Source organism: Mercenaria mercenaria, chromosome 4, assembly GCF_021730395.1.
Source record: "Mercenaria mercenaria strain notata chromosome 4, MADL_Memer_1, whole genome shotgun sequence".
NCBI classification, from domain to species: domain Eukaryota; kingdom Metazoa; phylum Mollusca; class Bivalvia; order Venerida; family Veneridae; genus Mercenaria; species Mercenaria mercenaria.
Window position 1 is genome coordinate 10,414,516 of NC_069364.1, and position 14,098 is coordinate 10,428,613.

The 14,098-nt window shown below is 34.3% G+C and overlaps 1 protein-coding gene across 1 annotated transcript in view; it reads right to left on the reverse strand.

The window, feature by feature from the left end:
- Positions 1-14,098, reverse strand: part of LOC123550957 (E3 ubiquitin-protein ligase rnf213-alpha-like) — a 158,058-nt gene that overhangs the window by 84,955 nt on the left and 59,005 nt on the right. The window contains exons 23-35 of the mRNA XM_053540043.1: positions 11,139-11,385; positions 10,137-10,367; positions 8,974-9,157; positions 8,557-8,693; positions 8,149-8,223; positions 7,610-7,716; positions 5,793-5,925; positions 5,239-5,437; positions 4,615-4,849; positions 3,221-3,367; positions 2,266-2,371; positions 548-713; positions 234-402 (exon numbers count right to left, since the gene is read on the reverse strand). Of these exons, the coding sequence (XP_053396018.1) occupies positions 234-402; positions 548-713; positions 2,266-2,371; positions 3,221-3,367; positions 4,615-4,849; positions 5,239-5,437; positions 5,793-5,925; positions 7,610-7,716; positions 8,149-8,223; positions 8,557-8,693; positions 8,974-9,157; positions 10,137-10,367; positions 11,139-11,385 (2,136 nt within the window). The remainder of the gene's footprint in view (positions 1-233; positions 403-547; positions 714-2,265; positions 2,372-3,220; positions 3,368-4,614; positions 4,850-5,238; positions 5,438-5,792; positions 5,926-7,609; positions 7,717-8,148; positions 8,224-8,556; positions 8,694-8,973; positions 9,158-10,136; positions 10,368-11,138; positions 11,386-14,098) is intronic.

A 14,098-nucleotide genomic window follows, 5' to 3' on the forward strand; every position in this document is an offset into this window, starting at 1 on the left:
TTCTATGAATTTGACCTATATAGGCATAAGCAGACAGGGTAGGTGTGTCACACACATCCATTTCATGGTAATCATGTGTATGAAATTTCACTCGTATTGAATGTATGTGCACTTCATTTCTGCAACAGACCGACCTAATAATCGTAAGATGCCGCCTTTATATTTCCATCCGAGACATCGTTTGCATGGTTATAAAAAGTTTTTTTTTATATCTAGGAATGAAAAGCACATACCCTTGACATCTGAATAAGGAACCGGAGAACAAAATCTGAAAATCCAGGCAAATCCTCTGCCGCCGCTGCACTCACAAAGTTATTTTGTTCAAAGTCTACCAACTGGGTATTAAAGAACGAAACAAAGTGATGAAGCTCTGACCAAGATGGGTCCTTTATACCGCAGTGCCTGTAAATGAAATTTTACTTTCTTATTTTCTTTAAGTATTTAAACTCTAGAATCTGTTGATAAATTTAGCAATAAATCATGAATTGTGTACAAGCAAGCAATATTACATATATCAGTAACTTCAACACAACAATATATGTGTTACCTGAGAAGTGTCTGCAGACATGTTTTCGGATTTCCATTCACTTTCTTGGGCCTTATACCCTCATCTTGCCTACTTATATCAAGTCTTAACAGATACCGAAACGTCCGTTGAAAGACTGGACTTCTGAACTGCTTGTCATCAAAGAGCTGATCCGTTTCTTTGAAATCTTTAAAAAAATTAGAGAACTTTATAACAGATATCGGGATTAACGTTATAGTGTAAATTTGCATCATATTCTATTTAAGGCATCAGTACATTAAAAGATACTATTGGTTTCATCATAACTATATCAAACTTATGGAACTAATTAAAACTGAAAATGTTAATGATTTAAGAAAACTTTCAGCGTATGTTTACAAGGCGTTTGAAAAACGAAACTTGATTTTTAATTCAATGTAGCAGTCAGTAATATATGTTAAAAAGTCTCTATTATGGTGTAACACTTGATATTTGTCATAATGTTAAATAATGCTCTCACAGTCTCTCCCTCTCTCAAAGATATAACATGCATTTGGTATGAAGTGTTCATCTTTTGATATATCTATTGTCATCTTGCTTACACATCTTGTATAGTTGCATTGTTATTTCTTCTGTGATTATGTTATATTGATGCATGTACATGGGCCAGAATTGGCTTAATACATAATAAAGTTATATAAGGAATATAATGTAACTAAGCAACATTTTGCAGTCTTTTCCTAACAGGTATGCAACACCAATCGCAGCCCATAGCAACGACGTAAGTGGAACATCATTGTACAGAAACACTGAATAGATGTTAGGATTACAAAGATCCATAAACTATAGTAACATGCATGTACAGTGAACCATTTCAGAGAACTACTATATGGATATACTAGTATCGGGGAGAAGTGACCACAGAACAAACTTAGCAGCATGTTAATCCATTATTTTTTGTTGGGATTAACATCACAACGGCACAATCATAGGTCATATGGCGACTTGTTAATACATTAAAATATCAAGCAGAAGCAATTTTTGTCAAGTCAATGTTTTCAGTTCAAAGCATTTCAAATGTTCTGTGTTTCGCCAAGACACTTGCCATGTCTTCTTAATAGTATACTAAAGGAGATGTGACTTGCCAGACATCCCGCGTCGACCAGACTATCGTTAGATAAACGTAACGTGACATGGTATTGCAATTCCTACAAATTATGGCTGCAAATGTTTAAAATGTTGATATTTTATATGAATCTTACAGCATGACATAGAGATTGTGCACACATCACTAAACAGATTAAAACTTATTAAAACAACAGATTAAGACAACTGCGTGACAGGGGGACAAATTATATTTGCAATGTATTTGGTTACATACTACATAAAACTTATTAAAACAACAGATTAAGACAACTGCGTGACAGGGGGACAAATTATATTTGCAATGTATTTGGTTACATACTACATAAAACTTATTAAAACAACAGATTAAGACAACTGCGTGACAGGGGGACAAATTATATTTGCAATGTATTTGGTTACATACTACATAAAACTTATTAAAACAACAGATTAAGACAACTGCGTGACAGGGGGACAAATTATATTTGCAATGTACTAGTTACATACTACGAGACACTTAAGAAATTTTATTTGAATAGTTTCACTTCTAGACCAATTATCTAAGCAGCTTAAGTCAAACTTTTTGTGCGATATTCAATTAGATATATTTGTTTAAAGCCACTTTACAATATTACCTTCCGGGATTCTGCCATAGTATATCATCAAACTTTCCACCGGAGACCTACATGTAAGGTCAGGTAAAATGTCCAACATTGGATGAACATATCTGGATAATTCTCCCTGAAAAATAAACGGTTCATTCCATGACAAAACGTTATAATATTAGGAGAAAACTTCAAAAATTAAGATAAAATGTTCATGAAGAACATTTTTACTGTTCAAATCTAAACATTCGTAAACGTTATCATTATTTATTTCAAGAGTTCTAATGCTTATAAGTAAGTCACCATATCGTCTAGCGGTAACGTCAAGAACATCGAAAAAGCACTATGACGTGGTCATGTATGGCATATTTGTTTAGTATTATTTTTGCGACAAGTTCTGTATATTACTACCTTGACATCATACATTTGAATATTTAGAGACAATGAAAAATAAGGTAATTGTGTATGTTTGGTTTCATCATGGGCCATTTAGCTATAATGCCCTGTCTTCCGATGGTACACTGTTGCTTTGATTGTTTGGTTGTCATGATAACATATATACGCTTTTGTGAAATATCGTAGAATTAGTTTTGTTTAGATAACTTAATTACAATATTGTAGTTTGTGCATGAACCCAAGAAAAAATATGTTTCCAGTATTTTAAACTATTTATTATGCGTATTTCATGTCAATAATACAGATTTTCTCATGGAACGGCCCAAATAATTAAATACACTAACCAGTTCTTCTTTATTTCCATTTGCAAACAGTTTCTTTCTTTGTAATGAATGAATTTGTTGAAATATCTCGACAACCAATCAATATTTATCCGCCATATACGAGAATCTAGTGCCCTCAATAGCTCTGATCGATTTATATTTGGTCTAAGACTTAACATCATAACTCACGGTTGTAACATAAACTAAAACAGTAAACTTTACCACCATTGCAGGTATAACACATATTTATTTAGAAAAACGTTTACCCGTCTTTCAACAGCATGTGTCAACAAAGGCATGGCTTCAATTAGATATATGTCTATGTGTGATTTCCTCCATACAAATCCAGTCTTGTCAACAAGACATCCCAGGATAATCAAATTGAACAGAAGATAATCTACGCCATACTGTACCTATGGATGGATACATAAGATATGGAATGATAGATTAGATGAGCTCCAGTCGATATATTTTATAATAAAAGGTAAAAGAACAAAACTAATGTCAACTTTGCATTTCAAGTCAGACATGAAAGTGCCGATAATATGCGCACGTTTACTTGATGTTATGTATTATTATACCAAGTTTCATTTGAATTGGGTGTAAACTGTAGGTGTTGAGATCACAAGACACATATATAGATACTCAATACACAGCAAGAACGGTCGTAATTAGGCCAATTTACTTTCGTTATCATATAATTATATAATACATGTATAGTTATATTAGATAAAATGTTCTAGAAAAGTGTATATAGTAAAAACAGATATTAATACATGAAATATTGATACATGCACAAATTACAACACAAACATCATACTCAAAATTATAAGTATGTCTGTGTATTTGCTGTTTCTTTGAAGTTATTTTCCATTCAAAAACAACACTTTAGTACAAATGTACCTTGTTGATAGCATGGCAGAATGGAAAATTTACTCTAAATCATTTTGATCATTTCATCACGACAAGGGGACCGAGACGCAAGGATTCGTTATTACAGTTACATGGTTTAGAATTATAAACGAGTTGTCCACAATTGCCGCAGTAAGAATATACGTCCACCAAAGCAGACTAATGAACTTTAAAACACCACGTAACGGGTAACCATTTGCAATTTTGTACTAATTTAAGGGCAATACCTCAGGAGATACTATTCCGAACTTGCTCGTTTTAAAACATGACCTAGACTTTATACTAAAACATATTCTGGATAAGTATGATGACGATAAACAATAGTTTAGACTGGAGTATTTGCTCTTTGATCACAACCATACCAGTTACTGAGCTGATATTGTCAAGTTTTGTAGTTTTGATTATTTCATGGGCCATAACTCTAGAAATGCTTATCCGCGCTGGCTGATAATCACACTTGACCTAGACTATATGCAGATACACATTCTGTTTGGCATGGTTGAAATTAGGTAGAAATATAAGATTATTCTGCTGGGTATCGATCATCTTTGCCTATACATTATGCTCATAAACCTTCTGTTCCATTTTTGATAAAAGTATTATTAGAACTGCTGCTAGGTTTAGAAGGTGGGCAATGTTTGTGGACGTCAACCGCCCGATGCGGGTGGATCACTTCATGACGAGCTTATAAAAAGTGTGACTGTACAATATTTTGTTGTTTTTTTTATGCAGATATTTATTTACTTACCTCATGTGACACATCAAAATGAAAAAGTCTCGCAGCTGATTCTCCAGGCTGTTTCGTGTGTTCCAAAAGTCTCTGGGTAACGTAGTACATATCTATTGTCTTTTCATGCAGCGGAATTGATACTTCCTTGGCTTTTGCAGTGTTACTGTATAAATTTAACTGTTCGCTCTTCCGCTTCTTGAACAACGTTTTTCCTACACCAGCTCTCCAAGACTTAATTACACGCACTGATGACCTTTATTACAAAATTTGATTAAATTCTTAAATATTTGAATATATTTACTACAAACAGATGTCACAAAGAAGAAATAAATCTTTTGCTAGGAGCTGGTATCATGTAAGTGACAAATTGATCGTTGGTTAGGTTTTACGTCAGACTAACAGAATTACAGCTCATATGGCAACTTTCCAACTTTAACGGTAGAGGAAGATCCCCGGGTGCTCTTCTAGGCATTATTGCAGGCTTCAGCTGGCACCTGAGGACTGACCAAGAGAGTTACCTATTCAACTGAATCATCCCAAAGTTCCAAATCAAAGATAAACTATTGAAACAATAAAATGAATCTGACAACATAAAACTGACATTTAAAATCACATTGCTATTTATAATAAGCATTTAGTTACCTATCGCTGTCAACATGAGCAGCCGGCCTGATCCCCGAAATAGAATGGTATTGTACGGATAACTTATCTGCCAAGTAAGCACGTAAATGGCGTACATTAACGGGTAGTGACTGTCTCCTATATTTGTCCAATGACGACACTAAAGATGATCTGTACTCATTATCTGAACCACATACTACAAGTAATCGGTACTTCAGATCTGTAAATAATATGGAAATACCATGTGAAATAAACGTAAAGAAAGACATGATTGATACGAAAGCTTAGAATAAGACAGATTCATGTAAAACATCGTAAATTAAGCTAAATTATTACTTAAAAGGTTACGATTTATTCGTTTGTTTATACCATGATATTGCTACAATAACAATACATAATAAGCTAGTTGTACAGCTTTGATCTCCTTGCAGTCACCTGGCAAATAAACAGAACAAATATACTTAGATTACTGCGTGCTGCTACATTCAGATACAGTTTAAATGTTGAAACTTTGTTACCTCAATAGAAATAAGAATATTTTCATATATAAGCAAAGCAGAGAATGTATGCCACACCTGTGTCTTTTACATACTCTCCTAGAATGTGTCCTGCTGCCTCACTCACATCAAAGTCAAGGAGATCTGCATTGAGTAAGCAATGTATCTTCCTTCCACCTTCAAAAATTGCTCGACGCCAAAATATTTCTACCTGAAAACCAAATTGTCTTTCTATTAGAGCACCCTGTGCTACAGACAAGACAAGAGGCTGAATACTGTTGATTTATGTTTTAATTTCGATTGAAACAGATTTGATGGGGCTTTAAAGATGCTTGCCTACAGATTTATGTCAAATGTTTCGAAATTTTGAAAATACCTTCTGTAGTTAGTAACTGTAAAAGAAAAGCGTTTTAGGAACTTGTTATCTGCAATAACACAAGTTTAGTCAATAAAATGTAGTAAGTCAACTCTCAAAAGCCTTAGTCGAGGTAATGACATTTGATATTAATATTAGAAATATAGCTGTACTTTTTGTGATACACATTAAAACCCTATTTAAAAATACTGGTCTACCATTTTCGACATCAAATTCAACTGTTGTCTTGTTTTAATTATTTTGAAATTCTCATGTTGATCTGGAGAGATGCCCCTTTAAAACTGAAAAAAAAACTCCTTTTCAAACAATGTTTTGTTTTCCCTGTTTTCTGTTCATTCAGGAGCATTAATTAGATGTTATTATATTTGAGGTGTAAACAAAATCAATTTTCATTTTCATGTATATGCTAAGAGAGGAATTTTGTTTGTAAGCAGAGTGTCTTACTTGTAGCCTCGTATCCCCTACAGTTCTAACGCTATTAATAACGAGAGGGTCATGATGACCCTGGATCGCTCATCTGATTAATATGAGCTACATGTTTCAAATGTCAAACTGATGCTAAAATATTAAGAAAGTAGGTCAGTAGGTCACATTCATGGTCACTGAAAGTCAGTTATAAGATCGGTGTGCAAAACTGTATAATGTTCTCCAAATTTCAAGGCTGTATCTTAAAAAACAAGAAAGTAGATCAGTAGGTCAAGGTCACAGTCAAGTGACCCCTAATTATTTGGGGTCATCAGGTATTTATAATTAAAGAGTCTAGGAAATATGATCAGATAATTTTTGAAGTATTTTTTCCTATATAACTCATATAACAAGTAACCCCCGGGGCGGGGCCTCTTTTCACCTCAGGGATATAATTGGGATAATCTTGTTAGAGAACCACTAGGCAATGCTACATACCAAATATCAAAGGCCTAGGCCTTGAACTTCCAGACAAGAAGATTTTTAAAGATTTTTCATAAGTCTATGTAAAACTTGGAACCCCCAGGGCAGGGCCTCTTTTCACCCCAGGGGCATAATTTGAACAATTTTGGTAGAGGACCACTAGGCAATGCAACATACCAAATATCAAAAACCTAGGCCTTGCAGTTTCAGGCAAGAAGATTTTTTTAAAGATTTTTCCTATATAAGTCTATGTAAAATTTGGGACCCCCGGGGCGGGTCCTCTTTTCACCCCAGGGGCATAATTTGAAAAATCTTCATACAGGTCCATTAGATGATGTCACATGCCAAATATCGAGGCTCTACGCCATGCGGTTTTGGACAAGAAGCTTTTTAAAGTTTTTTCTTTCAGTTGCCATGTCAACCATTTATGTGTGGAATTCAATTCTTTGAAAAATTTTGACAGGGACCACTCAAGGATTATTCATGTGAAGTTTGTTGTAAATCCGCCCAATGGTTTTGAAGAAGAAGAAGATTTTTTAGAAACTGTTGACGGACGCACGACGGACATCGAGCGGTCACAAAAGCTCAGCATGAGCCTTTGACTCAGGTGAGCTAAAAATTGTACGCTTACTTCATCCTTTGATGTTCCCTTGGTGCACAGCAGTATTTCATCTGCTTGAGGGAGAGGTTGATTCTCATCCATCATGTAAAAAGCCAATGTGTTCAGCAGGATATCACCTATTTAAAAGTAACACATATTTCGTTTTGTTTGTGAAGAAAGCAAAAGTGAACTACTAAACTGATGTCAAATATTTGATAAAACTGTTTCCAAATTTCATACAAACAAAACAGATGAAGTGCGTATTTTTTTAGTGTCACTCCTTGACAGGGCTAGCCATTTGGCGTATGAGGCACTTAGCTTTGTGTACATTTACCGCCCTAATCCTTTCCTTACATGCCCGCAATATCGGAACGAAGACGCAATTGAAACTAGATTCGCACTCTAGGCCGAGGTGTACGGTCTATGACATTGTATATATAATATATATTTACTTTCTCGAAGTCGATTAATATAGGTTGGGGTTGTAAGACTTACAACTTGTAAGTTTATACAATTCTTTGCGACCATATGGCTTTTAATAACGATAAATGTGAGTAAGTCAAACATACCCGACCGGCATATTATCAAGTTTGGCTGTCCTTCTAAAAGGCCAGGTGGTAATGTCCTGTCAAATGTTCTTGTGTCTACAAGTAAACAGTAATACAATGTACATCACATCAGTTTCTTAAGACGAGTTGTCGAACAATACATGTCTCCTGCTGTTTAGTATGATAGTATACATTAACTATTTGAAGATAATGTACGTTAAACAAGTACATTTGAAAACACGATTATAAGGAAACGTTCCCTAACTATTTTTAATTAAATTATGTTACAAAAATGAGAATAAATCAGCAATGTGGTTATTAAACAAAACATATATCCACATAAACACGATTTCATACATCTGATATCTAAAACATTTGTCAGAAAAATGACTGACACTATGTGCATATAAAGGGAACAAAATAATGCACCTTTTCTTGACAGGTATGAAAGAATCAAACCAAGATGCTCGAGACTGAGGTAGTCTTTCAGATTAGATGAGATGGACTCTAGGAACTGTCTCCAAAGACGTGATAGATCATTTATAAAAGGCGTCACACCTTCCTCACTGCAAAATAGATTTTTAAACAGATAATAATCTCTTGAAAATGACCACATATACCTGTTTAATTATTTAGAGTCTTTTATATTAAGATTTTTTCCAAATATGTTAAGCAGGTACTCTAAATTTGAAAAATACACGGATAAGTTTTTACTAAAAAGAGAAAAAAATATATTTTCCGGCAAATAACATACACATCATGTGGAATTAACAGCATATGTAATATGTTTTTGATTCAGGATTTAAACACCCTAAATTGTGAAAAGTGTATTTTTGTAACCATTACCGTTTCTGTGCCAACCTAGAAATGTTAGAAGTAATCATTGACTGCACCGATTCCTCTGACAGACACCATCCACCGAACTGTGTCTGCGGAACATTCATTTCAATATTTTCTTTCCTAGGTTCATCGCTCTGCTCAACACCATTCAACATTTCAGTATCTTCATTGTCCATGCACCACACAATTCCTTTAAGCAAACAATCGTATAAATTCTGAGTTCAGTTAAGTTTCAATGATAAGTATGTTTCAAACAGGGAAAAGATGTTCAATTTTAATTAATTTCAAGCTTAATATCAATGCATTTGATCCAATTCTATTATATATCTAAGAAGAATCGCATTTAAAATTAAGGGCCGAATAAACTCCGTTTACCCATTGTTCACATTAAGTGCCTAACGTTTGATACAGACTAAAATGTGGGAATAATTTCTAAAGGGTTTCCCCGTTGTTCCAACAGTATCAACAATATTACTCTACATAACAGTTATGTAACTTATTTGGCATGAAATCTCAATGTATGACCTTGACCTAAAACAGAAATTGTTGACAGATGCGTTCTTTATATTGTCTCTTCATGTGAATCATATAAGCTAAGATATTCAAATATACTTATTGGCACTAAAATGTTTTTGGGGTTTTTTTGTTCTTTTTTAGGTGGTTGGGGGTTAACATCACACCGGCAGAATTACAGGTCAGATGACGACATTCTCGTTTTTCATTGTAGAGAAAGAAGACACCATGTGCTTCACCGACCATTATGAAACCTTGAGTCTGGGTCCTGTGCGTCAATCTTTTGATTACAAACTATGGAAGGCAGAGTTTTATCGACTGGCGGCATGGTATTGACCTTGGTTTTAAGATTATGATTGATTTATTTTGGAAATGAAAGGAATGACTTAATCTACTATTTATTTTAACTTGAGGCCAAGGTTTAACCAAAAAATGCCCATTATGCATATTATGTATACAAAGTAATATTAAGCATATTTGAAAACCAGTTCGGCATTTGTCAAACCTTTTGAAATAATCAATTATGTGCAAAGTTCCAATGTTCTTTAATACAACTAAACGTTTTAAAATATTGTTTCTAACACTGTTTGTGATTTTAGAAGGAAATTGATAATTACATGTATAAAGAACAAGCTTAATAGTTATAAGAAGCAAACCTTGCGCTATGTCCTCTGGTGCAACATGTTCAAGGGCTTTGATAGCTAATGCTTCACTATATCCAGTTTGCACTACTTCATGTATGAAGTTCTCACGTTTTTCATCAATTGCTGTACGAGTATCCAATTCGTTGGCATCTGTATTTTCCATATCGCCAGCAGTTTCTTCGTTCATCTCTGTCATGTTGTTAACTTCAGCTATGGTTGATGACATTGCATCAATTACGTCCTCTAGAAATAAAACTTCTTCGTTTAAAAGACCAAAAAGATCAAACATTTAGTTGTACAAACAAAAATATGATACTTCTTACAGTTCAAAGACGGTGCTCTTATTTTTTGTAATTGTTCCGGCTCGTTTGACCGGACCATTATATCGACTTTTGTTTTAAAAAAAAATACCATGCGTCGGTCTCCTGTACCATGTTACGTTTTGTACTTTGCTTTCTGTGCAATAAGCAACTGGCAAGCTGAGAGCCAGCTAACCTATCGCAGTTAGACCGAAGAAACTATTTCTACATGGAAGCATTTTGCTATCGGTGGTATGACGGTTTATGTTTCGACATGGATTAGTTACAAGTCATTGAAATTTACATCGAAACTTATATCAGGCTAGATCTGTTAAAAAATATAAGAAAGATGCTTGTTGATGAAAAATATTCCGGTTACAAATTGGTATAATTATTGTTTTTATTCATTTGGCCCAGGATTCTATGCATTTTATGGTCGTTTACATGTGTCATATTTCCGTCTTTGAAGTGAAGGCGAATACTGTTATAAATTAGGTCTTAGTTATGTTGGTCAGTAACATAATAAAAGGGCTGCTATGGTGTAAAAAGTTCTGTACTTGGACTTAGAGTTGGTATGGGTTTTTTTGTCCATTCTTTTGTGATCATAAAGAATGTTCAATTTACCTAATTTCCAATAATTTGAGAAATTCCTTATGTTATTTCAATACAATTAGACAAAACTGCGCATATTAAGCTTATGAAGTAAAAATATTACCTGGTGAACAGTTTGTTTTCACTGCAGATAGAAGCGGGTATAGTTTATATGTTGGTTGATCTTCCGTCCCGACCTTCACAAGTTCCCTCTGAAGGATAACTAGCTGATCAACAGTGAAGTAATTGAGATGAATGTATTTACTTCGCATCACTTTGATATGTTCCAACCATTCTTCGAGACAATTTTCCATGAATTTTGCAACATGTGGAATCATATCTTTTAGGTCTTCAGATGTTGACCTACCACACTATAGCAGAAACATGTAAGAAATAATTTAATGGCCGAGCTTTAATTTGACATTTTATGAATCCTAAGTATAAATTATTTTGCCTCTGATATTTAAAGACATAACATACTATAAATGGCATAGTGCTAATCTAAAACTATTTAATTAAAAGAGCTCTAATGGTCTGATGCTCTACAGATCTCACTGGCTTTGCAGGTCATTTTGGTTTGATTTTGTTCTCTTTTTTTCGGGCGTGTGTGTGTTGCACATCTTATTACCTCAGTCTCACACCCAGATTCATTCAAACCGAGTCAGCTATTAATTTCCTCTGTTGCGTTCTATGCATTTTCACGGATCGTCTTAAAGATTTTATTATATGCAAAGCGGCGGTCCACTTTTCGCCTAATGGTTATGATTTGTTTGTGTAGTTTGATAAAAGTTCATTAGATGAAGCTACATCCCAAATATTTAGGGTCCATCATTTTAGGTCAAGGGCCAAAATGTTCCATGGATCGTTCCGTTACACGTATCAGGTCCATATAGTTTGCATTATGTCTGAAAAGGTGTTGCAGTATTCGAAAAACAAGATGTTGTGGTGAAATAGGAGAAAATTACGATTTTTTAAAATCAAATTTAATATTATGTGTCATCATTCTTGTATATATAACGCTATTAAGAAATATGTACAATGCGCCTGTTTAACTCAATCTACTCTTCTTGTATACACTATATATTTTTCACACAATTGACTACATTGTCGCTTGTTTTTAATGTTTTCTAAAACGTCAAGCGTGTACATGTACTGTATTTAGAGGTACCGAACTTAACGCATTGAAAAAGTTGCCTCTGAATATTTTCATTTTACAAGACATGTCTTAATGACAACTTCGCGCATAAAGGATATAATACAGCCATGCTAGCCACTCGTTTCTGAACTTGAATGAAAATGGTCAGTTAATTGTAAGACAGTTGTTTTGTCGCCATGAATTAATTCAGAATTTGGAAGCTGATGTGATGTGTATAAAAGTTGAATTGTGATACTTTGTAGCTCAGTTGGCATTAAACATCGGATCCAAAATTCATCAAAACATTTTTGTATTTTGTTAAAACCTATAATATTAAATTAAGCTGTCAGCACAAGCCTGGTAATTTAATGAAAAGAAATCATTTTATTTAATATAATATCATATAGAAATATTATAAATATAAAGAAAGAATGCTACCAATTTCAATGTATGTTACACTTAATTGGCACAAACTGACTCGGTACACGCCATGTAGAATTATTCATTCGGGCTACCCCCTCGTGAAATTATTCCCCGGGCGTGCACATTCTTCGAGGTGTTTAAATATTTAAAAGCATGGTTCTGCTATTTATTATTTGGTATAGATAGGTTATATGAAATGTAATTTATGACAGAAGAAAAATAACTCAAGCGGAGTTAAATCAAAATTTTCGTTACATAAAATATGAAACAAGTGCCATTAAACGACACAAATGTATAATCACAGTGCGTCACCGAAAGCATAAGTTCTCCTTCCGAAATGGTAATTGTGACTTAAAACAGTGTTTAACAGATTTAAATGAAGATTTATCTACACTTTCGTACATATTCGAAAGTTTATTGGCAACGGAATCATATTGTGAATACCAGCAACGTTATGAAACTCCAAAAATGACCACGCAGTTAACAACCTAACGTATCCATTAACTTAAAAATGTTCTAAAATAACTAAAGAAACGCTTGTCTGGTGGGGATTCATTAGCTAAACGTGTTGGTACAATTGAACTTCTTTGGAGTTCAAAGTTTAATCAATGTTAGAAATGTACAACTACAAAAAAAAGAAACATGAAAAGTCCACGAAAGCCAGGTTTTCAAACTTTGCATCACCCAACATGTTCTGTTTAACAAGAGGACCATGATGGTCCTGAATCGCTCACCTGTCCCCACATGACCCAGTTTTGAACTGAGTATGACGTCGTTTTTTCTATTATTTGACATAGTGACCTATTTTTTGAGCTTATGTGACCCAGTTTTGAACTTGACCAAGATATCATCAAGATAAAAATTCTGACCAATTTTCATGAAGATCCATTGGAAAATATGGCCTCTAGAGAGGTCACAAGGTTTTTCTATTATTTGACCTAATGACCTAGTTTTCGAAGGCACGTGACCCAGTTTTGAACCTGACCTAGATATCATGAAGGTGAACATTCTCATCAATTTTCATGAAGATCTAATGAAAAATATGGCCTCTAGAAAGGTCAAAAGGTTTTTCTATTATTTGACCTAATGACCTAGTTTTTGACCGCAGATAACCCAGTAGATGTCATCAAGATGAACATTCAGACCAACTTTCATACAGATCCCATGAGAAATATGGCCTCTAGAGAGGTCACAAGGTTTTTTTATTATTTGACCTACTGACCTAGTTTTTGACGGCACGTGACCCAGTTTCAAATTTGATCTAGATATCAGCAAGGTGAACATTCTGACCAACTTTCATAAAGATCCCATGAAAAATGTGACCTCTAGAGTGTTCACAAGCAAAAGTTTACGGACGGACGTACGGACGGACGCACGGACGGCGGACGCTGCGCGATCACAAAAGCTCACCTTGTCACTTTGTGACATGTGAGCTAAAAATGGTCATGTTACATATTTGACTGTATCGAATCATGCTGAATCATTTTGAGGTATAGATACAACAAAGATAGATGTATCATTGCCAA